This window comes from Cherax quadricarinatus, chromosome 18 (assembly GCF_038502225.1).
Source record: "Cherax quadricarinatus isolate ZL_2023a chromosome 18, ASM3850222v1, whole genome shotgun sequence".
In the NCBI taxonomy this organism is placed as follows: domain Eukaryota; kingdom Metazoa; phylum Arthropoda; class Malacostraca; order Decapoda; family Parastacidae; genus Cherax; species Cherax quadricarinatus.
This window is the reverse complement of record NC_091309.1, coordinates 4,740,118-4,760,968: the sequence shown is the minus strand read 5'-3', so window position 1 is coordinate 4,760,968 and position 20,851 is coordinate 4,740,118. Positions and strand designations below refer to the sequence as shown.

The 20,851-nt window shown below is 42.3% G+C and overlaps 1 protein-coding gene across 2 annotated transcripts in view; it reads left to right on the top strand.

Annotated features, from left to right (window-relative positions):
• Positions 1–20,851, top strand: part of LOC128689536 (receptor-type tyrosine-protein phosphatase kappa-like) — a 169,723-nt gene that overhangs the window by 18,227 nt on the left and 130,645 nt on the right. For both annotated transcript variants that reach the window (XM_070086110.1, XM_070086109.1), the window contains exons 8-9: positions 7,239–7,409; positions 20,301–20,405. In XM_070086110.1, the coding sequence (XP_069942211.1) occupies positions 7,239–7,409; positions 20,301–20,405 (276 nt within the window). The remainder of the gene's footprint in view (positions 1–7,238; positions 7,410–20,300; positions 20,406–20,851) is intronic.

The following is a 20,851-nucleotide window of genomic DNA, read 5'->3' as shown; positions in this document are numbered from 1 at the left end:
TTCCACAGATTCACAGCTTATTTTATCCTTTATGATAAAATCTGGAGAAGCTAACCAAGGTCGAGAAATAATCAAATATTCTTTTTAATACTAGGAAAAGCAAACTCATCTCGTTTTACAAGCTCCTTTAACTTCTGTAGCTTGGAGAGCACACCACAAAAAAATATACCATATACCTGGTGGCTAAAACTCTCGCTTCACACACGGAGGCCCGGGTTCGATTCCCGGCGGGGTGGAAGCATTTCGACGTGTTTCCTTACACCTGTTGTCATGTTCACCTAGCAGCAAATAGGTACCTGGGTGTTAGTCGACTGGTGTGGGTCGCATCCTGGGGGGACAAGATTTGAGAACCCCAATAGAAATAAGTTAGACAGTCCTCGATGACGCACTGACTCATGGGTTATCCTGGGTGGCTAACCCTCCGGGGTTAAAAATCCGAAGAAAATCTTATCTCGGAAATAAGTCAGATTATTAAAATACACCTTTCAAGGGGGAAGGGATCCCTTATCGTGGTGAAGTAAGATGAATTAAGCCTCTGCTCTCTTTCCTCGGATCGAATCTAAATGCCCCAACCCCTCCCCTCCTCTCTTCTTTTTCCATTCGGCCTTTGAGGATATTCCTCTTGTAAGTTACAGCTCAGAAGTTGAAGGAAAAGTGATCGTTGTCCGTCCCATTGCGTTGAGGCTCTCAGTGGTGGTGTTTGCTGTGGGAACTGAGTTAACAGAAGATATACCGAGCCGCCCTTCAGAGACCCAGTGGGCGACCTCTTGTGTCCTTGGTGACTGGAGTAACCCAGGACGCTGTCTGTTGGTTCCGGGAGGTGGCGGCCAAAGGGGGGTGGCCGCATTCACCGATGTGGCTCGGTGGATGCGAGGTTGCCATCCTGCAGAGGCATCGCTAGAGTTGGTGTCACCCGGGGCGGAATCTCTGGTGTCACCCGGGGCAGCATCTTCGATGTCACCCCCAGTGACAAATGTTTAACAATGAGAACGTTTAAGGGCCATAAACTGAATAGGAGAATACTTCTCAACTTTATTAATGAGGAAACATAAACTCAAATACCACTTTGAGTACAGGCAACAGATCCGACATTTATTCATCTTCAACAATGCCGAAACAAAATAAAAAAAGAAAAAAAAAAACAAAGTAATGGACTAGTTGAGATTTGATCTCGAGTACAGGTAACATTTGATCTCGAGTACAGGTAACATTTGATCTCGAGTACAGGTAACATTTGATCTCGAGTACAGGTAACATTTGATCTCGAGTACAGGTAACATTTGATCTCGAGTACAGGTAACATTTGATCTCGAGTACAGGTAACATTTGATCTCGTAACATTTGACCTCGAGTACAGGTAACATTTGACCTCGAGTACAGGTAACATTTGATATCGAGTACAGGTAACATTTGACCTCGAGTACAGGTAACATTTGATCTCGAGTACAGGTAACATTTGATCTCGAGTACAGGTAACATTTGATCTCGAGTACAGGTAACATTTGATCTCGAGTACAGGTAACATTTGACCTCGAGTACAGGTAACATTTGACCTCGAGTACAGGTAACATTTGACCTCGAGTACAGGTAACATTTGATCTCGAGTACAGGTAACATTTGACCTCGAGTACAGGTAACATTTGACCTTGAGTACAGGTAACATTTGACCTCGAGTACAGGTAACATTTGATCTCGAGTACAGGTAACATTTGATCTCGAGTACAGGTAACATCTCAGTGAATCTGATTTTACATTTCCTTGCCTTCAATTATGCAAAATCATCTATCACATAATCAAAATCAATGATTTTCCCTATATAGGCTTATTTGAACTTTGTTAATATATAATAGGCTGAACATCAAAATGGTATACAATACCGACAGGTTGTTAGGTAAGACACATATGCAACAGTTAGACAACTTTATTCCGAAACGTTTCGCCTACACAGTAGGCTTCTTCAGTCGAACACAGAAAGTAGGCAGGAACAGTTGAGATGTGAAGACGATGTAATCAGTCCATCACCCTTGTAGTCGTAGAATTTGAGGTTGTCAGTCCCTCGGCCTGGAGAAGTTCAGTTCCATAGTCAGGAACTATCTGAAGATCAAGCGACAGTGCAGAGACTTAAATACTGTCGGAAGGAGAGGTGCAGAGTAGTAGTAGTAGTGAAAATGTAGCCACTGAGAGGTCATGTCCCTCTCAGATCCAACCCTTTTTCACTTGAAAAGCTTGTCCAAGGTGTTTTCTGTACCAAGATGCCATGTGTTGCAGTGTCTGACAAGATGAACATCAAAATGGTATACAATACCAACAGGTTGTTAGGTAAGACACATATGCAACAGTTAGACAACTTTATTCCGAAACGTTTCGCCTACACAGTAGGCTTCTTCAGTCGAATACATCTCTACTGTTCCTGCCTACTTTCTGTATTCGACTGAAGAAGCCTACTGTGTAGGCGAAACGTTTCGGAATAAAGTTGTCTAACTGTTGCATATGTGTCTTACCTAACAACATATAATAGGCTGTATAGAAACGAAGGCTTATTCTCTTATGTTTGTGCAGCACTGTTTTGGGCATTAATGTTACTTTCTTTATAGGCTCTATGGTGTCACCCCCTAAATGGTGTCACCCCCTAAATGGTGTCACCCCCTAAATGGTGTCACCCCCTAAATGGTGTCACCCCCTAAATGGTGTCACCCCCTAAATGGTGTCACCCCCTAAATGATGTCACCCCCTAAATGATGTCACCCCCTAAATGGTGTCACCCCCTAAATGGTGTCACCCCCTAAATGGTGTCACCCCCTAAATGGTGTCACCTGGGGCGGCCCGCCCCCCTTACGACGCCCCTGCATCCTGGAGTGCTGGTTTACTGGCATGAATAGTAGGGTAGGGGGGCAGTTACCATGCAGTTATCCGGGTTCGATTCCCGGCGGGGTAGAAACATTTCGACGTGTTTCTTTATACCTGTTGTCCTGTTCACCTAGCAGTAAGTAGGTACCTGGGTGTTAGTCGACTGGTGTGGGTCGCATCCTGGGGTACAAGATTGAGGACCCCAGTGGAAATAAGTTAGGCAGTCCTCGATGACGCACTGCCTTTCTTGGGTTATCCTGGGTGGCTAACCCTCCGGGGTTAAAAATCCGAACGCTATCTTATCTTGTTGCCATGAGGGTACACATGCACGCGCAGGAACACAAACAATCTTTTTCTTTCCTTCCAGAGCTGCCCCTCTTCCTCCCACTTTTTTGTAAACCAAAACTAATAAAAAATAAACCTTAAACATATGTAACCTAACTGGTACGTTACTAATTATCATATGTAACCTAACTGGTACGTTACTAATTATCATATGTAACCTAACTGGTACGTTACTAATTATCATATGTAACCTAACTGGTACGTTACTAATTATCATATGTAACCTAACTGGTACGTTACTAATTATCATATGTAACCTAACTGGTACGTTACTAATTATCATATGTAACCTAACTGGTACGTTACTAATTATCATATGTAACCTAACTGGTACGTTACTAATTATCATATGTAACCTAACTGGTACGTTACTAATTATCATATGTAACCTAACTGGTACGTTACTAATTATCATATGTAACCTAACTGGTACGTTACTAATTATCATATGTAACCTAACTGGTACGTTACTAATTATCATATGTAACCTAACTGGTACGTTACTAATTATCATATGTAACCTAACTGGTACGTTACTAATTATCATATGTAACCTAACTGGTACGTTACTAATTATCATATGTAACCTAACTGGTACGTTACTAATTATCATATGTAACCTAACTGGTACGTTACTAATTATCATATGTAACCTAACTGGTACGTTACTAATTATCATATGTAACCTAACTGGTACGTTACTAATTATCATATAAGATAACGGTAGGTGTCAATTATTATCTAAATCACTGGATCAAGAACTCAGACACTACCTAACTACCAGAACAGGTTTCTTGTACAATACTAATTATGTTCCCCTCAAGGAAGGTTCCTTGATGCTGGTGAGGGGCTCTTGATCTTGGGAATTGGATCTGTGCTCCAGTTTCCTGAATTAGCCCAGAATACCTTCCACATGCCTCCAACAGACGATGTGTAATCCTACGGGTTTAGCGCTACCCCATTGATTATAATAATAATGACAAAGTGTGTTGGTTGTGAAGATATCTTGGTTGTACTGGTTGTGAAGATATCTTGGTTGTACTGGTTGTGAAGACATCTTGGTTGTACTGGTTGTGAAGATACCTTGGTTGTACTGGTTGTGAAGACATCTTCGTTGTACTGGTTGTGAAGACATCTTCGTTGTACTGGTTGTGAAGATATCTTCGTTGTACTGGTTGTGAAGACATCTTCGTTGTACTGGTTGTGAAGATATCTTCGTTGTACTGGTTGTGAAGATATCTTCGTTGTACTGGTTGTGAAGACATCTTCGTTGTACTGGTTGTGAAGATATCTTCGTTGTACTGGTTGTGAAGATATCTTCGTTGTACTGGTTGTGAAGATATCTTGGTTGTACTGGTTGTGAAGACATCTTCGTTGTACTGGTTGTGAAGACATCTTCGTTGTACTGGTTGTGAAGATATCTTCGTTGTACTGGTTGTGAAGATATCTTCGTTGTACTGGTTGTGAACACATCTTGGTTGTACTGGTTGTGAAGACATCTTGGTTGTACTGGTTGTGAAGATATCTTGGTTGTACTGGTTGTGAAGACATCTTCGTTGTACTGGTTGTGAACATATCTTCGTTGTACTGGTTGTGAAGATATCTTCGTTGTACTGGTTGTGAAGATATCTTGGTTGTACTGGTTGTGAAGACATCTTCGTTGTACTGGTTGTGAAGACATCTTCGTTGTACTGGTTGTGAAGATATCTTCGTTGTACTGGTTGTGAAGATATCTTCGTTGTACTGGTTGTGAACACATCTTGGTTGTACTGGTTGTGAAGACATCTTGGTTGTACTGGTTGTGAAGATATCTTGGTTGTACTGGTTGTGAAAACATCTTCGTTGTACTGGTTGTGAAGACATCTTCGTTGTACTGGTTGTGAAGATATCTTCGTTGTACTGGTTGTGAAGACATCTTGGTTGTACTGGTTGTGAAGACATCTTGGTTGTACTGGTTGTGAAGATATCTTGGTTGTACTGGTTGTGAAGACATCTTCGTTGTACTGGTTGTGAAGACATCTTCGTTGTACTGGTTGTGAAGATATCTTCGTTGTACTGGTTGTGAAGACATCTTGGTTGTACTGGTTGTGAAGACATCTTGGTTGTACTGGTTGTGAAGACATCTTCGTTGTACTGGTTGTGAAGACATCTTCGTTGTACTGGTTGTGAAGACATCTTAGTTTTATTGGTTGTGAAGACATCTTAGTTTTATTGGTTGTGAAGACATCTTGGTTGTACTGGTTGTGAAGACATCTTGGTTGTACTGGTTGTGAAGACATCTTGGTTGTACTGGTTGTGAAGACATCTTGGTTGTACTGGTTGTGAAGACATCTTGGTTGTACTGGTTGTGAAGACATCTTGGTTGTACTGGTTGTGAAGACATCTTGGTTGTACTGGTTGTGAAGACATCTTAGTTTTATTGGTTGTGAAGACATCTTCGTTGTACTGGTTGTGAAGACATCTTAGTTTTATTGGTTGTGAAGACATCTTGGTTGTACTGGTTGTGAAGACATCTTCGTTGTACTGGTTGTGAAGACATGTTGGTTTTATTGGTTGTGAAGACATCTTGGTTTTATTGGTTGTGAAGACATCTTAGTATTACTGGTTGTGAAGACATCTTGGTTTTACTGGGACTGAAGACATCTTGGTTTTACTGGGACTGAAGACATCGTTGTACTGGGACTGAAGACATCTTCGTTGTACTAGGACTGAAGACATCTTGGTTTTACTGGTAGTGAAGACATCTTGGTTGTACTGGTAGTGAAGACATCTTGGTTTTACTGGTATTGAAGACATCTTGGTTTTACTGGTAGTGAAGACATCTTGGTTTTACTGGTACTGAAGACATCTTGGTTTTACTGGGACTGAAGACATCTTGGTTTTACTGGTGGTGAAGACATCTTGGTTTTACTGGTAGTGAAGACATCTTGGTTGTACTGGTAGTGAAGACATCTTGGTTGTACTGGTAGTGAAGACATCTTGGTTTTACTGGTAGTGAAGACATCTTGGTTGTACTGGTAGTGAAGACATCTTGGTTGTACTGGTAGTGAAGACATCTTGGTTGTACTAGTAGTGAAGACATCTTGGTTTTACTGGTAGTGAAGACATCTTGGTTTTACTGGTAGTGAAGACATCTTGGTTTTACTGGTAGTGAAGACATCTTGGTTTTACTGGTAGTGAAGACATCTTGGTTTTACTGGTAGTGAAGACATCTTGGTTTTACTGGTAGTGAAGACATCTTGGTTTTACTGGTAGTGAAGACATCTTGGTTTTACTGGGACTGAAGACATCTTGGTTTTACTGGTAGTGAAGACATCTTGGTTTTACTGGTAGTGAAGACATCTTGGTTTTACTGGTAGTGAAGACATCTTGGTTTTACTGGGACTGAAGACATCTTGGTTTTACTGGGACTGAAGACATCTTTGTTTTACTGGGACTGAAGACATCTTGTTTTTACTGGGACTGAAGACATCTTGGTTTTACTGGGACTGAAGACATCTTGGTTGTACTGGTAGTGAAGACATCTTGGTTTTACTGACATCTTGGTTTTACTGGGACTGAAGACATCTTGGTTTTACTGGTAGTGAAGACATCTTGGTTTTACTGGGACTGAAGACATCTTGGTTGTACTGGTAGTGAAGACATCTTGGTTGTACTGGGACTGAAGACATCTTAGTTTATTAAACTTTAAGGTTCTTAATATTTTTCTACAATAAATGTAAGGATCAATGTTGCAGATTGCATGATGGTGTTGCAAGACTTGTTATTGTTTATACACAGCCCCTCACTGGAGGATCCTTCATGCTGGTCAGGGGCTCTTGATCTTAGGAAATGGATCTGTGCTCCTATTCCTTAAATCTAGTCTGAATGCATTCGATTCACCCCAGGCGCTGTATGAGCCCCTACGGGTTTAGCACTCTCTGCTCCCTATGAATTTAAAAATAATAATGTAATTTTTTTTTTATATCATGTATAATGTTTGGGTTTTTATGAATGGATTTTCAAAAGTTTGCGGACATTTGTTTTTTTACTTTTAATATTTACAGGGGAGAGGAAAGCAGGAAATAGTAAGTGTGCATTTCCATTTAAATACAATGGGAGAGAATACTGGGAGTGTTATCCTGGTAAAACCGGGGGAGAGTGGTGTGGCACACACCCAACAGTAGCACCTACACGTACTGGCAACTCCAACTGGGACTGGTGCACAGGACCACCTGGTATGTAACTGACCTCTCATCCACATCTGTTATTTTTTTCATTGTAAGAGAATCATTGTTGACATGTCTTGCTTGATTGTTATGTTGCATCAGTCTCTTGGTTACCAGGATGTGTTAAATTAACTTTAATTGATCAGTATTTCATGAAGACAACATTTGCATACTCTGCAACATTATGTAAAACTTTCCAACAGAACCGACATATAACATCAACAAACCTTTGCAACAGCATGCAGGTCTATTCCTACCATCTTTGCAATAACCTGCAATACTGTTGGACTTTTTTAGCACTCTTAACATTAGCATGAACATGCAACATCACCAAACCTTTGCAGTAGCCATCTTTGCAAGAACTGTCTTATATTTGCAACACGCAACGCTGCCTATCCTTTCCAATAGTATGCAGTGCGACCTATCCTTTACATTGCACAACACTGCTCAACTTTTGCAACATCACGCAAAACTGCTTAACCTTTGTAATACTGCCCACATAATAATAATAATAATAATAATAATAATAATAATAATAATAATAATAATAATAATAATAATAATAATAATAATAATAATAGTAATAATAATAATAATAATAATAATAATATCTCTACTTCTATAAGTACACATACAAGGTATACAGGCCTACCTGACATCAATGGCATACCACTGTATAGAAAGCCCCTTGTTATGCTGAACATTTTGGGCAAATTAGGTCAGTTTTGTCCCAGGATGCGACCCACACCAGTCGACTAACACTCAGGTACCCATTTTATACTGATGGGTGAACAGGGACAGCAGGTGTTTTATGGAAACATGTCTCTAATGTTTTCCAGCCGTACCGGAGATTCAAACTCCGGACCTCATCGTGTGAGCCGAGTGCTTTAGCGATCGACCTACGGGACCTATTGCAAAAACATGCAGGCACTACACATCACTCGTAACAGCACTGCACCATTACATAACATTTGCAACATCAGACAAATATAACATTTGTAACAACTTTCAATACTTTCGGACGGACCTTTACACCATTTATTAACATTTTGCAACATTACCCAACCTTTGCAATACGTAAACACCACATATATTTTGCTCTAACATCCAACGCGATCTAATATTTGCAATATCATGCAATACTACCCAAACTTTACACACTTCGTATCTATTAGAGAAAGAGCTTAGATCTAGGTGAAATACCAGAGACCTTAAAGAATGGATACATAGCTGTTTTGGGTAAAGAAAGCAGTAGAGCGCTAGCCAAAAACTGCATACCAGAAGCCTTAACATCGTACTCCATAAAAGTCTTGGAAAGGGTGATGAGAAGCCACATTACATTGATTTACAGAGTAAACATCATGCTTGTCACAGTTCCTAAACCACTATGACAGAATTATGAAGGTGTTGGAGAAGAAAACCAAAACTCAGATGTGGTAAACACGGATGTCGCAAAGGTGTTTAACAAATGCGATCATAGGATGATTGCACATAAAATGAAAGTGATGGGTATAACTGGGAAAGTATGTAAATTGACGCTAAACTTTCTGACAAACAGCATAAAGAAATGGTAAGGTGATACCGACAAGATGTGGAAAGAGATATTTATTTACAGTTAAGGACATTTACTATAATCAACAGGATATTACCCATTCTGGAGACGTCTGTAACAATGTTGACAGATCCTTCTCTAACCCAACCCATCTCACTACTATAGTACTACTCATTAATACTCACTACTACTATTACTATTACTATTAGTACTACTACTACTATTAGTACTACTATTACTACAACTACTACTATTACTACTACTATTACCACTACTACTACTATTACTACTACTACTAACACTACTACTACTATTACTACTACAACAGCTACCACTATTACTACTAATATTACTACTACTACTACTACTCTCAGTAGTACCGTACCAGTAACCAGTTACCAGTCTCAGTAGTGACTCACTACCAACTGTCTGTGTGAATCACTTGTTATTCACTGTTACAGGTCAGGCTGTGCGCTTCCCACATATTCCGTTTTAATTATACTCCATTATTGCCTATGTGAGTATTCTTTACCCAATCCACGTTACCGAACCCCAACGGGACAATACTACTATCCTCACGGATATCCACCTGACTCCTGCCACTATATATACTCGTTTCCTGGTTATAAACAGAGCAAAATCCATCATTAGCAATGTATGCCTAGGCACATCGTGGCACTTATCCTCATAGCTGACTTCCACTACAGTGTTTCACCAAGTCTACCATCCACTAGTGTTTCACCAAGTCTACCATCCACTAGTGTTTCACCAAGTCTACCATCCACTATAGTGTTTCACCAAGACTGCCATCCACTACAGTGTTTCACCAAGACTGCCATCCACTACAGTGTTTCACCAAGACTATCATCCACTATAGTGTTTCACCAAGTCTACCATCCACTAGTGTTTCACCAAGTCTACCATCCACTACAGTGTTTCACCAGGTTTACCATCCACTAGTGTTTCACCAACACTACCATCCACTACAGTGTTTCACCAAGACTGCCATCCACTACAGTGTTTCACCAAGACTATCATCCACTATAGTGTTTCACCAAGTCTACCATCCACTAGTGTTTCACCAACACTACCATCCACTACAGTGTTTCACCAAGACTGCCATCCACTACAGTGTTTCACCAAGACTATCATCCACTATAGTGTTTCACCAAGTCTACCATCCACTAGTGTTTCACCAAGTCTACCATCCACTACAGTGTTTCACCAGGTTTACCATCCACTAGTGTTTCACCAACACTACCATCCACTACAGTGTTTCACCAAGTCTACCATCCACTACAGTGTTTCACCAAGACTACCATCCACTACAGTGTTTCACCAAGTCTACCATCCACTACAGTGTTTCACCAAGACTACCATCCACTACAGTGTTTCACCAAGACTACCATCCACTACAGAGTTTAACCAAGACTACCATCCACTACAGTGTTTCACCAAGACTGCCATCCACTACAGTGTTTCACCAAGACTGCCATCCACTACAGTGTTTCACCAAGACTACCATCCACTACAGAGTTTAACCAAGACTACCATCCACTACAGTGTTTCACCAAGACTGCCATCCACTACAGTGTTTCACCAAGACTGCCATCCACTACAGTGTTTCACCAAGACTACCATCCACTACAGAGTTTAACCAAGACTGCCATCCACTACAGTGTTTCACCAAGACTGCCATCCACTACAGTGTTTCACCAAGACTGCCATCCACTACAGTGTTTCACCAAGACTACCATCCACTACAGTGTTTCACCAAGTCTACCATCCACTAGTGTTTCACCAAGTCTACCATCCACTACAGTGTTTCACCAGGTCTACCATCCACTAGTGTTTCACCAACACTACCATCCACTACAGTGTTTCACCAAGACTACCATCCACTACAGTGTTTCACCAAGTCTACCATCCACTACAGAGTTTCACCAAGACTACCATCCACTACAGTGTTTCACCAAATCTACCATCCACTACAGTGTTTCACCAAGACTACCATCCACTACAGTGTTTCACAAAGACTGCCATCCACCACAGTGTTTCACCAAGACTACCATCCACTACAGTGTTTCACCAAGTCTACTATCCACTAGTGTTTCACTAAGTCTACCATCCACTAGTGTGTTTCACCAAGACGACCATCCACTACAGTGTTTCACCAAGTCTACCATCCACTACAGTGTTTCACCAAGACTACAATCCACTACAGTGTTTCACCAGGTCTACCATCCACTACAGTGTTTCACCAAGACTACCATCCACTACAGTGTTTCACCAAGACTACAATCCACTACAGTGTTTCACCAAGTCTACCATCCACTACAGTGTTTCACCAAGACTACCATCCACTACAGTGTTTCACCAAGACTACCATCCACTACAGTGTTTCACCAAGACTACAATCCACTACAGTGTTTCACCAAGTCTACCATCCACTACAGTGTTTCACCAAGACTACCATCCACTACAGTGTTTCACCAAGACTACAGTCCACTACAGTGTTTCACCAAGACTACCATCCACTACAGTGTTTCACCAAGTCTACTATCCACTAGTGTTTCACTAAATCTATCATCCACTAGTGCGTTTCACCAAGACGTCCATCCACTACAGTGTTTCACCAAGACTACCATCCACTACAGTGTTTCACCAAGTCTACTATCCACTAGTGTTTCACTAAGTCTACCATCCACTAGTGCGTTTCACCAAGACTACCATCCACTACAGTGTTTCACCAAGTCTACCATCTACTACAGCGTTTCACCAAGACTACCATCCACTACAGTGTTTCACCAAGACTTCCATCCACTACAGTGTTTCACCAAGTCTACCATACACTAGTGTTTCACCAAGTCTACCATCCACTACAGTGTTTCACCAAGACTACAATCCACTACAGTGTTTCACCAAGTCTACCATCCACTACAGTGTTTCACCAAGACGACCATCCACTACAGTGTTTCACCAAGTCTACCATACACTACAGTGTTTCACCAAGTCTACCATCCACTACAGTGTTTCACCAAGACGACCATCCACTACAGTGTTTCACCAAGTCTACCATACACTACAGTGTTTCACCAAGTCTACCATCCACTACAGTGTTTCACCAAGACGACCATCCACTACAGTGTTTCACCAAGTCTACCATCCACTAGTGTTTCACCAAGTCTACTATCCACTACAGTGTTTCACAAAGACTACCATCCACTACAGTGTTTCACCAAGTCTACCATCCACTAGTGTTTTACCAAGACTACCATCCACTACAGTGTTTCACCAAGTCTACCATCCACTAGTGTTTCACCAAGTCTACCATCCACTACAGTGCTTCACCAAGACGACCATTCACTACAGTGTTTCACCAAGTCTACCATACACTACAGTGTTTCACCAAGTCTACCATCCACTACAGCGTTTCACCAAGACTACCATCCACTACAGTGTTTCACCAAGACTACAATCCACTACAGTGTTTCACCAAGTCTACCATCCACTAGTGTTTCACCAAGTCTACCATCCACTACAGTGTTTCACCAAGACGACCATCCACTACAGTGTTTCACCAAGTCTACCATACGCTACAGTGTTTCACCAAGTCTACCATCCACTACAGTGTTTCACCAAGACTACCATCCACTATAGTGTTTCACAAAGACTGTCATCCACCACAGTGTTTCATTAAGACTACCATCCTCTACAGTGTTTCACCAAGTCTACCATCCACTACAGTGTTTCACCAAGACTACCATCCACTACAGTGTTTCACCAAGACTACCATCCACTACAGTGTTTCACCAGGTCTACTATCCACTAGTGTTTCACTAAGTCTACCATCCACTAGTGCGTTTCACCAAGACGACCATCCACTACAGTGTTTCACCAAGTCTACCATCCACTACAGTGTTTCACCAAGTCTACCATCCACTACAGCGTTTCACCAAGACTACCATCCACTACAGTGTTTCACCAAGTCTACCATCCACTACAGTGTTTCACCAAGTCTACCATACACTAGTGTTTCACCAAGTCTACCATCCACTACAGTGTTTCACCAAGTCTACCATCCACTAGTGTTTCACCAAGTCTACCATCCACTACAGTGTTTCACTAAGACGACCATCCACTACAGTGTTTCACCAAGTCTACCATCCACTAGTGTTTCACCAAGTCTACTATCCACTACAGTGTTTCACCAAGACTACCATCCACTATAGTGTTTCACCAAGTCTACCATCCACTACAGTGTTTCACCAAGACTACCATCCACTACAGTGTTTCACCAAGTCTACCATCCACTAGTGTTTCACCAAGTCTACCATCCACTACAGTGTTTCACCAAGACTACCATCCACTACAGTGTTTCACCAAGTCTACCATCCACTACAGTGTTTCACCAAGACTACCATCCACTACAGTGTTTCACCAAGTCTACCATCCACTACAGTGTTTCACCAAGTCTACCATCCACTACAGTGTTTCACCAAGACTACCATCCACTACAGTGTTTCACCAAGTCTACCATCCACTACAGTGTTTCACCAAGTCTACCATCCACTACAGTGTTTCACCAAGTCTACCATCCACTACAGTGTTTCACCAAGACGACCATCCACTACAGTGTTTCACCAAGTCTACCATCCACTACAGTGTTTCACCAAGACTACCATCCACTACAGTGTTTCACCAAGACTACCATCCACTACAGTGTTTCACCAAGACTACCATCCACTACAGTGTTTCACCAAGACCAAGACTACCATCCACTACAGTGTTTACCATCCACTACAGTGTTTCACCAAGACTACCATCCACTACAGTGTTTCACCAAGACTACCATCCACTACAGTGTTTCACCAAGACTACCATCCACTACAGTGTTTCACCAAGACTACCATCCACTACAGTGTTTCACCAAGACTACCATCCACTACAATGTTTCACTACCATCCACTACAGTGTTTCACTAAGTCTACCATCCACTAGAGTGTTTCACCAAGACTACCATCCACTACAGTGTTTCACCAAGACTACCATCCACTACAGTGTTTCACCAAGACTACCATCCACTACAGTGTTTCACCAAGACCTACCATCCACTACAGTGTTTCACCAAGACAGTGTTTACCATCCACTACAGTGTTTCACCAAGACTACCATCCACTACAGTGTTTCACCAAGACTGCCATCCACTACAGTGTTTCACCAAGACTACCATCCACTACAGTGTTTCACCAAGACTACCATCCACTACAGTGTTTCACCAAGTCTACCATCCACTACAGTGTTTCACCAAGACTACCATCCACTACAGTGTTTCACCAAGACTACCATCCACTACAGTGTTTCACCAAGTCTACCATCCACTACAGTGTTTCACCAAGACTACCATACCATCAAGTCTACCATCCACTAGTGTTTCACCAAGTCTACAGTGTTCACCACTAAGTCTACCATCTACTACAGTGTTTCACCAAGACTACCATCCACTACAGTGTTTCACCAAGTCTACCATCCACTACAGTGTTTCACCAAGACTACCATCCACTACAGTGTTTCACCAAGTCTACCATCCACTACAGTGTTTCACCAAGACTACCATCCACTACAGTGTTTCACCAAGTCTACCATCCACTAGTGTTTCACCAAGTCTACCATCCACTACAGTGTTTCACCAAGATGACCATCCACTACAGTGTTTCACCAATACCCACTACAGTGTTTCACCAAGGCTACCATCCACTACCAAGTCTACCATCCACTACAGTGTTTCACCAAGACTACCATCCACTACAGTGTTTCACCAAGTCTACCATCCACTACAGTGTTTCACCAAGACTACCATCCACTACAGTGTTTCACCAAGTCTACCATCCACTACAGTGTTTCACCAAGTCTACCATCCACTACAGTGTTTCACCAAGTCTACCATCCACTACAGTGTTTCACCAAGTCTACCATCCACTACAGTGTTTCACCAAGTCTACCATCCACTACAGTGTTTCACCAAGACTACCATCCACTACAGTGTTTCACCAAGACTACCATCCACTACAGTGTTTCACCAAGACTACCATCCACTACAGTGTTTCACCAAGACTACCATCCACTACAGTGTTTCACCAAGTCTACCATCCACTACAGTGTTCCACCAAGTCTACCATCCACTACAGTGTTTCACCAAGACTACCAAGACTACCATCCACTACATCCAACTCACCAAGACTACCTTCCACTACAGTGTTTCACCAAGACTACCATCCACTACAGTGTTTCACCAAGACTACCATCCACTACAGTGTTTCACCAAGTCTACCATCCACTACAGTGTTTCACCAAGACTACCATCCACTACAGTGTTTCACCAAGACTACCATCCACTACAGTGTTTCACCAAGACTACCATACACTACAGTGTTTCACCAAGTCTACCATCCACTAGTGTGTTTCACCAAGACTACCATCCACTACAGTGTTTCACCAAGACTACCATCCACTACAGTGTTTCACCAAGACTACCATCCACTACAGTGTTTCACCAAGACTACCATCCACTACAGTGTTTCACCAAGACTACCATCCACTACAGTGTTTCACCAAGTCTACCATCCACTACAGTGTTTCACCAAGACTGCCATCCACTACAGTGTTTCACCAAGACAGTGTTTCACCATCCACTCCAGTGTTTCACCAAGACTACCATCCACTACAGTGTTTCACCAAGACTACCATCCACTACAGTGTTTCACCAAGACTACCATCCACTACAGTGTTTCACCAAGACTACCATCCACTACAGTGTTTCACCAAGACTACCATCCACTACAGTGTTTCACCAAGTCTACCATCCACTACAGTGTTTCACCAAGTCTACTATCCACTAGTGTTTCACCAAGTCTACCATCCACTAGTGTTTCACCAAGTCTACTATCCACTACAGTGTTTCACCAAGACTACCATCCACTATAGTGTTTCACCAAGTCTACCATCCACTACAGTGTTTCACCAAGACTACCATCCACTACAGTGTTTCACCAAGACTACCATCCACTAGTGTTTCACCAAGTCTACCATCCACTACAGTGTTTCACCAAGTCTACCATAAACTACAGTGTTTCACCAAGACTACCATCCACTACAGTGTTTCACCAAGTCTACCATCCACTACAGTGTTCCACCAAGTCTACCATCCACTACAGTGTTTCACCAAGTCTACCATCCACTACAGTGTTTCACCAAGTCTACCATCCACTACAGTGTTTCACCAAGACTACCATCCACTACAGTGTTTCACCAAGACTACCATCCACTACAGTCTTTCACCAAGACTACCATCCACTACAGTGTTTCACCAAGTTTACCATCCACTACAGTGTTTCACCAAGACTACCATCCACTACAGTGTTTCACCAAGACTACCATCCACTACAGTGTTTCACCAAGTCTACCATCCACTAGTGTTTCACCAAGTCTACCATCCACTACAGTGTTTCACCAAGACGACCATCCACTACAGTGTTTCACCAAGTCTACCATCCACTAGTGTTTCACCAAGTCTACCATCCACTACAGTGTTTCACCAAGACGACCATCCACTACAGTGTTTCACCAAGTCTACCATCCACTACAGTGTTTCACCAAGACTACCATCCACTACAGTGTTTCACCAAGACTACCATCCACTAGTGTTTCACCAAGACTACCATCCACTACAGTGTTTCACCAAGACTACCATCCACTACAGTGTTTCACCAAGTCTACCATCCACTACAGTGTTTCACCAAGACTACCATCCACTACAGTGTTTCACCAAGTCTACCATCCACTACAGTGTTTCACCAAGTCTACCATCCACTACAGTGTTTCACCAAGTCTACCATCCACTACAGTGTTTCACCAAGACTACCATCCACTACAGTGTTTCACCAAGACTACCATCCACTACAGTGTTTCACCAAGACTACCATCCACTACAGTGTTTCACCAAGACTACCATCCACTACAGTGTTTCACCAAGACTACCATCCACTACAGTGTTTCACCAAGTCTACCATCCACTACAGTGTTTCACCAAGACTACCATCCACTACAGTGTTTCACCAAGTCTACCATCCACTACAGTGTTTCACCAAGACTACCATCCACTACAGTGTTTCACCAAGACTACCATCCACTACAGTGTTTCACCAAGACTACCATCCACTACAGTGTTTCACCAAGTCTACCATCCACTACCATCCACTACAGTGTTTCATCAAGTCTACCATCCACTAGTGCGTTTCACCAAGACGACCATCCACTACAGTGTTTCACCAAGTCTACCATCCACTAGTGCGTTTCACCAAGACGACCATCCACTACAGTGTTTCACCAAGTCTACCATCCACTACAGTGTTTCACCAAGACTACCATCCACTACAGTGTTTCATCAAGTCTACCATCCACTACAGTGTTTCACCAAGACGACCATCCACTACAGTGTTTCACCAAGTCTACCATCCACTACAGTGTTTCATCAAGTCTACCATCCACTACAGTGTTTCACCAAGACGACCATCCACTACAGTGTTTCACCAAGACTACCATCCACTACAGTGTTTCATCAAGTCTACCATCCACTACAGTGTTTCACCAAGACTACCATCCACTACAGTGTTTCATCAAGTCTACCATCCACTACAGTGTTTCACCAAGACTACCATCCACTACAGTGTTTCACCAAGTCTACCATCCACTAGTGTTTCACCAAGTCTACCATCCACTAGTGTTTCACCAAGTCTACCATCCACTACAGTGTTTCACCAAGACTACCATCCACTACAGTGTTTCACCAAGACTACCATCCACTACAGTGTTTCACCAAGTCTACCATCCACTACAGTGTTTCACCAAGACTACCATCCACTACAGTGTTTCACCAAGTCTACCATCCACTAGTGTTTCACCAAGACTACCATCCACTACAGTGTTTCACCAAGTCTACCATCCACTACAGTGTTTCACCAAGACTACCATCCACTACAGTGTTTCACCAAGTCTACCATCCACTACAGTGTTTCACCAAGTCTACCATCCACTAGTGTTTCACCAAGTCTACCATTCACTACAGTGTTTCACCAAGACTACCATCCACTACAGTGTTTCACCAAGACTACCATCCACTACAGTGTTTCACCAAGTCTACCATCCACTAGTGTTTCACCAAGACTACCATCCACTACAGTGTTTCACCAAGTCTACCATTCACTAGTGTTTCACCAAGACTACCATCTACTACAGTGTTTCACCAAGTCTACCATCAACTACAGAGATTCACCAAGTCTACCATCCACTACAGAGTTTCACCAAGTCTACCATCCACTAGTGTTTCACCAAGTCTACCATCCACTACAGTGTTTCACCAAGATGACTATCCACTACAGTGTTTCACCAAGTCTACCATCCACTACAGTGTTTCACCAAGTCTACCATCCACTACAGTGTTTCACCAAGACTACCATCTACTACAGTGTTTCACCAAGTCTACCATCCACTACAGAGTTTCACCAAGTCTACCATCCACTAGTGTTTCACCAAGTTTACCATTCACTACAGTGTTTCACCAAGACTACCATCCACTACAGTGTTTCACCAAGACTACCATCTACTACAGTGTTTCACCAAGTCTACCATCCACTACAGAGTTTCACCAAGTCTACCATCCACTAGTGTTTCACCAAGTCTACCATCCACTACAGTGTTTCACCAAGATGACTATCCACTACAGTGTTTCACCAAGTCTACCATCCACTACAGTGTTTCACCAAGTCTACCATCCACTACAGTGTTTCACCAAGTCTACCATCCACTACAGAGTTTCACCAAGTCTACCATCCACTAGTGTTTCACCAAGTCTACCATCCACTACAGTGTTTCACCAAGATGACTATCCACTACAGTGTTTCACCAAGTCTACCATCCACTACAGTGTTTCACCAAGTCTACCATCCACTAGTGTTTCACCAAGTCTACCATCCACTACAGTGTTTCACCAAGATGACTATCCACTACAGTGTTTCACCAAGTCTACCATCCACTACAGTGTTTCACCAAGATGACTATCCACTACAGTGTTTCACCAAGTCTACCATCCACTACAGTGTTTCACCAAGACTACCATCCACTACAGTGTTTCACCAAGACTACCATCCACTACAGTGTTTCACCAAGACTACCATCCACTACAGTGTTTCACCAAGACTACCATCCACTACAGTGTTTCACCAAGACTACCATCCACTACAGTGTTTCACCAAGACTACCATCCACTACAGTGTTTCACCAAGACTACCATCCACTACAGTGTTTCACCAAGACTACCATCCACTACAGTGTTTCACCAAGACTACCATCCACTACAGTGTTTCACCAAGACTACCATCCACTACAGTGTTTCACCAAGACTACCAGTGTTTCACCAAGACTACCATCCACTAGTGTTTCACCAAGACTACCATCCACTACAGTGTTTCACGAAGACTACCATCCACTACAGTGTTTCACCAACTCTACCATCCACTAGTGTTTCACCAAGACTACCATCCACTACAGTGTTTCACCAAGATTTCCATCCACTACAGTGTTTCACCAAGACTACCATCCACTACAGTGTTTCACCAAGACTACCATCCACTACAGTGTTTCACCAAGACCATCCACTACAGTGTTTCACCAAGACTACCATCTACTACAGTGTTTCACCAAGACTACCATCCACTACAGTGTTTCACCAAGACTACCATCCACTACAGTGTTTCACCAAGACTACCATCCACTACAGTGTTTCACCAAGACTACCATCCACTACAGTGTTTCACCAAGACTACCATCCACTACAGTGTTTCACCAAGACTACCATCCACTACAGTGTTTCACCAAGACTATCATCCACTACAGTGTTTCACCAAGACTACCATCCACTAGTGTTTCACCAAGACTACCATCCACTACAGTGTTTCACCAAGACTACCATCCACTACAGTGTTTCACCAAGTCTACCATCCACTACAGTGTTTCACCAAGACTACCATCCACTAGTGTTTCACCAAGACTACCATCCACTACAGTGTTTCACCAAGACTACCATCCACTACAGTGTTTCACCAACTCTACCATCCACTAGTGTTTCACCATATAATGTTTACGTGCTTCATTGAGTGTCTCTTTTAATACAAAAAAATCCATAATAATATACAGCAGTTAATTTTCCATTATGCGGATCTGCACATAAACTGCGACTCTTCATCTTATTAACAGCAGCTGTATCCTTGGAGTTCTTATCTTTTTGATTTCAGGAAGATATGGTATTAACATGAAATTCAAGAGCGATGTACACGCAATAAGATGCCTGGGAAGAACGTCTGCTACTGATGTATTGGCTGTAGTTCAGTCTTCACAACGTAAGTTTTAGACAACACTTAGTATATTTTATTTTGGTTGTTAGAATGAAAGCTCAGGTTAGGAACATTATTAATTTAAAGTTGTGTCTGTGGTTGTTGCAACTCCCGTGTATGGATGTGAAAACATTCACTTGGTTGTTGCAACTCCCGTGTATGGATGTGAAAACATTCACTTGGTTGTTGCAACTCCCGTGTATGGATGTGAAACATTCACTTGGTTGTTGCAACTCCCATTTTTATTATTTTCTTTATTAACACATCGGCCGATTCCCACCAAGGCAGGGTGGCCCGAAAAAGAACAACTTTCATCATCATTCACTCCATCACTGTCTTGCCAGAGGGATGCTTTACGTTACAGTTATAAAACTGCAACATTAACACCCCTCCTTCAGAGTGCAGACACTGTACTTCCCATCTCCAGGACTCAAGTCCGGCCTGCCGGTTTC